The sequence below is a fragment of the Oreochromis aureus genome, linkage group 12 (genome assembly GCF_013358895.1).
Source record: "Oreochromis aureus strain Israel breed Guangdong linkage group 12, ZZ_aureus, whole genome shotgun sequence".
In the NCBI taxonomy this organism is placed as follows: Eukaryota; Metazoa; Chordata; class Actinopteri; order Cichliformes; family Cichlidae; genus Oreochromis; species Oreochromis aureus.
The window spans coordinates 27,010,687-27,017,826 of NC_052953.1; the positions used below are offsets into that span (position 1 = coordinate 27,010,687).

Below are 7,140 nucleotides of genomic sequence, written 5' to 3' on the forward strand. Positions count from 1 at the left end.
AGAGCACAGAGACGTGGAGGATAGAAATGATCTGATGTCCTGCAAATCCAGTCAGTTTTTACGCCACAGCATCGGCGGGCTGCTGGGGATATTAAAATTTAAGCACATGGGTGGAAATTAAATAAAGCGTCATTAGGGGCAGCTGCTCTTTGGCTGGTCCAGCCGTGGGCTGCAGGGCCTGAGAGGGGGGCTGCAGCACAGCGACAAGACACTCTAATTTATAGGACCATTAAAAACAAGCATCATCTCATTATTATTCCACTGTTATTGCAGAGCCAGCATTCACACATAAGGTTCACACCATACAACTTTTCAGTGTCTGATGTTGAATGGCATCGTTTCGGTCCAACAAAATTAACATATCCGACTGCTCTAAATCTGAACGTACCCAGATTCTAGTGCATGTTTGATCTCGAGTCTTTCTCAAGCCTTAAGAGCTCTAGGCCTGCCCCAATAATCTCTGTACTGCTTCTCATGTCTACGGCGCTCTAAATCACTGAGCGTGCACAAATGTTTCATTGCCTTAGTGTTTTATGATCTTCCAAAATAAAGCAACCCAAACCCAGTAATCCCAGAAAACTGTGTAATGCTTTCCAGTGGTTATGCTAAATTGGACGTACTCTTCATATGATGAATTATTACAATATGTTAAGTAACTGTATTTCTATAAAATGTCAGTCACCTGGACCCACTCGTCTGGAAACAGTGAGAATTCTGTGGAGGATAAAATATGAACATTCATATGTTTCACTGAGGGAAATGTCAAAATTTGTATCCTTAACAGCCAGTCCTCATATGAGAAATACGTACCGACTTCAGTGTCTGTGCAATAGGAGCCCCTTGTGTTTTAGTTTTGTCAGGAGACAGATCTGAGAGCATGTCATGCTCCCATCCATGAGAAGACACAAGTGGCTCCTGATTACGGCTTAATTAGCTTGTGTACCCGGCGGACATTAGCGCAGGGGCTGGGAATTGGGTACTTGATGGACCCAAACATGACATCTTGAAACAGTCGCACTGCTCAGTGCATGGTGCTGTGCCTGCTTGACATCTGACTCCTCTGCTCCTCCTCCTTCTGCTCTCCCACGCAGGTATCCAACTGGTTTGGCAACAAAAGGATCCGGTACAAGAAAAATATCGGCAAGTTTCAGGAAGAAGCCAACCTGTATGCCGCCAAGACTGCTGTAAATGCGGCACACGCTGCAGCCGCTGCAGTGCAGAACAGCCAGGCCAACTCCCCTACCACACCTAACTCCGGTAGGCATTCCTGCATATAGACAAATAAAACAAACAAAAAGATCTACCTTCTACCTCAGTCCTTAACCTGCTGCCTGCCTGCCTCACTCTCTCATGCACCATTCACACAGGCTAGAGTGACAGGCTCTGCTCCCAGCTTGGGGATCACAGTGTCTCCTGTCTATAAGACAGTTGATGCCAAGCAAACTCATGCATAAAGAGAGCGTTCCTGACTTGTGAACCGAGAACACATGTATTTTTGGCAAAATAAGAAAAAAAAAAATTCAAAATAATGCCATGGGATTTGTTTTCCCTTGACTTTCTGTCAACTTCTTGTCATTTCTAATGTAATGGTATGTATTCCCACTGAATGGTAAAGGCATTTTGCAAAAAAGTGAAACATAATTGCTGGGAGCATTTTACCTGCAGTAGTAGTATCAAAATGGTGTTATGTGCAGTTGATGCTGAATAAAAATAGAGATAAAAGCAAAGAGCCTGAAAGGGCATGTTTAGTCGAGTTTGATGAGTAATGTAATGCTGAGTTTGGACTAGCTTGAGCTTCGTCGGGATGTGGTAAGCTTATGAAGTGGTCCCTTTTTCTTGCACCCAGGATTCCAGATGAAAGATGAAGAGTTTCAGCTGGATTCTGCAGAGAGCAAAAACACTCTTTTAAGCAACATGTTTACTGGTACTGGTCTTTTCATAAGCTTCTTATTGTCCTTGTCATTTACCATGTGATACCTCCCTGCTAATTTAGACTGGAAGTAGGTGATGTGGAACAATTGGGAGCTTAAGCGACCAACCACATATAGAATCGGTCCCCTTGTTGTCATGTGATTTTCATTTAATTTGTGCTCACTGCATTCGTAAAAAAAGATCTTCAGTTCTTCTGCACATCATCCTCCTCCTCCTCTGTTTTGGTTCCTTGCCTTTTCTTCCGTCACCCCTGTAGTTGCCTGCTTTATGGGAGTCTTTCTTCTGTGTGTTTGTCTGCTTGAGCTGGGTGTGTTTTTTACAGATAAATGTGTGTGCGTGCGTGCGTGTCTGTGTGTGTGCCTGTGCTTTCCCTTTATAGCCCTCTCATGTATTCAGCTACTTACATCTTCCCTTTCCAGGTTCTTCAGGTTCTTTTAACCTCCCAAACTCTGGGGACATGTTCTTGAGCATGCAGAGTCTGAATGGGGATTCTTACCAAGGGGCACAAGTCGGAGCCAATGTACAGTCACAGGTAGGAGCAACAATCAGGGACAGTTCCTGACGACTAGTGCAGAGAGCTGTCCTTGTCTTGCCTGTGTACTGAGCCATCCACAGTGCAGTCTAAAAAGCACAACAAACCTAAAAAAGACAAAAAAAATCCAAAAAACATAAATAAGAAAAACATGCTGCCCAATCCACGGGCAGTTCAAATTACCAAGCGAGGCCTCCAATAACATCCCATTGACTGAAGTGTTTACTGACTATTTCGCTTTGGATGGAATGCTTTGGCCGCCAAAATATGATCCCACCCCACTGCAATCATGCCGCAAAGCAGTTTCCTGGTTACTATTCAAAACATTGTCTGAATGCATTTGGCTTTGACTTGAGCTCTTGGGTTGGTATTTGGGTTTTTTGGTACGATGTTATCCCCTTTTTTCTGTACTTCTGTATCGCTATCTTCCTGTCTCATCTTGTTATTGTTTGTTGTTGATGTCTTCCATTTTGTGAGTTTAACGCAGCTACACAGCCGACACACTGCACACACACTCACTACCACACCAGAAAAAAATATATGCTCATTCATAATAAAGGTAAAGAAAAATCAAAGCTAATTTAAGATTTTATTAAAGTCTATGTGTTCCATTACTTTTACTTATGCTTTTATTTGGTATCAATCCACAACTGCTTTAGATGAAGTAGTATACCTGAGCATGCTCGTAACATCACTATCCTTTGTTTTTACATTTATTTTGAAAATCTTTTTGCCGTGTTTTTTCTGGTTAGTACATTTGCTGTCTCAGAAGTCCCTTTTTGTTAATTTCACTTCAGTTAGTATCTTTTGCTTTACTAAGCATGTTTACAGTTAGTGTTGGAACTCTGCGAGACACTTGGCTGACCAGCTTGTCCACCTTGTCTGTCCCTTCAGGTGGATACCCTGCGCCATGTTATCAGTCAGACGGCAGGATACAATGATGCTCTGGGGGGAAACGCGATGTATAGTCCACATGGCCTAAATGTAAGTGAAGGTTTTATTGGCTTACAAGCTTGTCGAGGCAAAGGAAGTGTGAAATTCATTGATACTTTTTTTTTTCAATAAAAGTGCTGCATGGTTATCCTTTAATTTTATTTAATGAAATTACGGTGCATTACATTGCTTTACAACCTGCACAATAAAATATTAGCCAGTGTGTCACATCACTGTGTCACCTGATCTAAATAAAAGCTGCTTTTAATAAAAAACACGCTACACAGCAGGTGAATAAAATCAGATTTACTTTAATAAACGGCTTTTAATACTTTGTTTGACTCAAACCAAGAATGAGATTTGGAGGGGGAGAAAAAACACGGCCTATCTGTTGCATTTCAGCTGCTTTGAAATGCTTCACAGAATTTTCCGTAGACTTATCTTCATGATAAAATATGATCACGTGATCGCCCGCAGCCTTTTTCCAGACATGAATTTCTTCTTCCCTGATGAGGTTTGATACGGCGCCTTTTTGTAAAGCAGCACATAATCTGAAGCTATCAGAGTAAAGATTAATTTCGTTGATGAGGGAGGATGGAGAGTGAGGGAGAGAAAGAGAGAGAAATAGGAGGAGACAGCTCATTCTCTCGGCACTGTATCAACACTGCAGCATTTGCTCTCTTTGTGTTAGCATGCCTGTTGGGTGAAATGCACAGATATTCACAGTCTTAATAGTATGTAAGAGTTAAGCATGAAAGTAAGGTATTAAATTAGTTTTTTAAAAATCTTTTTCTTTCTTTTAAATATAAACAAACGGTGGCAGCTGTTGCCAGCAATTCTGTGCTGTTGGTGTCATTTTGGCTTTGCTGTAGCCTTATTGCTATAAGCTCTTTAGACATGTCAACTCCTTGTAGGATCAAGTGTTTTTCACTTTCTCACAAGGTTTCTCACTTCCATGTGCAGTGTAGACCTGTGCCTACTGGCTCAGCAGAGCTCAGTGTGATCCCTACTAAAATATTAATAGTCGAATAACCTTAACATGAAAAGAGAGGATCGGAGCACAAAGAGTAATAGAGTAAAAAACATATTCTGAACGGAAAGCTGTGGAAAAGCAGCCGTTTTTAGCCATAGCCCAGAAAATGCACTATTGATATATTCACATAGACCTTTAGCTGTGTTGGTGGTGACGTAGAGGGATCCAGTAAAGGCTAGGTCACGCCTGGAGCAAAGCAAAGTCAGGCTGGCTAAGACTGGCTCTCTTGGAGAGGCCCTGCCCTGTCACTTTCACTCAGCTCTCCCCACCTCACCCAGCCCGAGCCCTCCCTCTTCTTGACTGACAGGAGAATATGTAGCGACAAGCTGTCGGTCGCTGCTGAAATCTGCTTAGACACTGATTTCAGGGATCGCTCCCATTGGTCGGGACACAGAACAAATTTGTTTTTGAGAGTCTCTTTGCTGATGCTACTGTAACGCAGAGACTAGACTAACTGCGTCTGCAACACTTTAATATCAACTGACACATTAGGACAATCAGTCTATAGATCTACATATTCTGTTTTTGGAGTGTCTAGAATTTACCAGGTTCGTATTGCATTGAGTGTTTGATTGTAATCTCAACCTTTTCCATTTGTGTCCAAGGCTAATGGGGGATGGCAAGATGCAACGACTTCATCTTCTGTAATATCTCCAACAGAAGGACCCGGAAGTGTGCACTCCGATACCTCGAATTGATCCGCTATTAATGCATCTTCGCCTCTAGCAGGACTTTTTAACTGGCTGACCACCTGAAGAGGATATTGAAAACTAAACTTTCACAGCAGATTGGTTTTCACGTATCTTAAAATTCATCACGACCGTGTCGCACGCATTGAAATTCCATCCTCCATTATGAACACCAAGTGTTTCCCGGTAGCTGTTTTGTTCTTTCTTCATAAATCAATCAAGTGTACACGCCATGCTTTTTTTCTTCTTTTTAATTTGTTGGTTCACTGTAGAGGTAAACACATGCACATTTCCAAACAAAAATAACAGTAAACTTTCAGGATAATTATCTCCACTCAAAAGTACGGGATGACACTTGTGTGTTGTCTGTGACATTTTATGACACCTTAAAGGCCCATTTGTTCGAGTCTTGATTTAATTGCCGCTCTCCATTTTGATAATTGAGTCCTTACAACATAGAGATTAAAGCAGCTGTTTCTTTGACTGTAATGTGCTCGCAGTCTTGTCCGGCAACTCAACAATGCTGTTGTTGACAGCTCAATGGCAGCTTTGTAGTTACTTTCAAGATTTATTTTTGCCTTACAGCTGTATACATTAGTACAAGGAAATGACTATTCAAACTCTGGAACATAAAGAAGCATAATTGATTGCTTGACTATAACATGACACCACTGCATATTTTATAATTTGATGTTTAGTATGTACATATGTAAACCTTTTTTTTTTGTACTGCTTATGGAAGCCCCCCTCGACAGCACACGCACACACACACACACACACACACGAACAGTAGATCATTACAACATGGCACACAGGAGCAGGCCCCCATTACACAGGAAAAGTTGTACATAATATAGCTTAAGAGTAATTATACACCCCACCAATCAATACCCAGCTTTATTACCTCATTCATAGAAACCAATAATTTCCAACATTTCTGTAGCTTAGAGCGCTCACCTACTACCTCTAAACCATATCACCACCACAGTTTCTTTGGCCCTTATTTAATGTTTTTATGTAGTTATTTTGATTACATCTTGTAACACTGTAAACTCTTCATTCTCTATGTAATCTAATGTATATTTTAATCTTTTAATAAAATGATGTTGCAGCTGTGCAACTTAAAATAACAAATAAAAACAAAACAAAACAATGAAATAACAATATTAATACCATGGAAAATAGACGGGGAGGGGATGGGAGGGGGTGGGGTTGGGTGGCTGAAGATGTTGTTGCTCTGTGGCTTATACGGCTGGGGGGTGTGGGCGCGCGGGAGGGGTGGGGACGTGTGGCGAATATTGTTGATAAATTAACACCAAACAGTTAAAACTGTTGTAAATAATGAAGGAGAAAAAAAAAAGAACATTTTGAATGTTGCTCATCTTGTTACTAAATCATGCGGAGAAAAAAGACAAAAAAATCACTATAAAAACTGTAATGCATAGAGGTTTCAGTATTCAGAACTGTACATTTCCAGCTCTGTTCAACAGGGTTCAAGACTTCTTTTCTCTTTTTTCTATTGTATGTGATTCTGAAACTGAAAAGTCATGACAAATGATTTGTGGCAGTGATTCTAATGTATTAAAGATGTTTAGTGTTACTTTCTAACCAGACTACACCCTGGACTGAAAAGTCTTCCTTGTGGTAGTTGTGTAATTTCAAACATGAATAAACCTTTTGCTTTCATGACAGCAAGGGGGTGTGTTTGTTTTCTTTAGTTTTTCCCTTAACGCTTGTCTGGTAAGTAGAACCTCGGCTCGCTTCTCCATCTCTGTAAACTCTCAACGAGGGATGCAATTTAATGGTAGCTGACTGCTCCTGCTCATTAATCGGAACTTCAGAGTCATTAAAAGCCATTTCTTCTCATTTTTTAAACACATTTCCTGTTTAGTTTTTAGACAGATTAAATACAAATTAAAGATAAAATCATGTGATTTATTCATCACGTATGGATTTGCCAGCTTTACATATTGTGGGTAGACGCTGAGGACTTGACCTGGGTAGTAGCTACTGTAGAGCTG

General features: G+C 40.8%; 1 protein-coding gene across 9 annotated transcripts in view; it reads left to right on the forward strand.

The window, feature by feature from the left end:
- pbx3b (pre-B-cell leukemia homeobox 3b) overlaps positions 1-6,810 on the forward strand; it is a 57,018-nt gene extending 50,208 nt beyond the window's left edge. For 4 of the 9 annotated variants that reach the window (XM_039621211.1, XM_039621214.1, XM_039621212.1 and 1 more), the window contains 5 exons: positions 1,092-1,257; positions 1,847-1,924; positions 2,352-2,464; positions 3,359-3,448; positions 5,036-6,810. In XM_039621211.1, the coding sequence (XP_039477145.1) occupies positions 1,092-1,257; positions 1,847-1,924; positions 2,352-2,464; positions 3,359-3,448; positions 5,036-5,128 (540 nt within the window). In that variant the 3' untranslated portion in view covers positions 5,129-6,810. The remainder of the gene's footprint in view (positions 1-1,091; positions 1,258-1,846; positions 1,925-2,351; positions 2,465-3,358; positions 3,449-5,035) is intronic. The other 5 variants (XM_039621215.1, XM_039621216.1, XM_039621217.1 and 2 more) reach the window with 2 other exon arrangements.
- Positions 6,811-7,140: the final 330 nt, after the last annotated feature.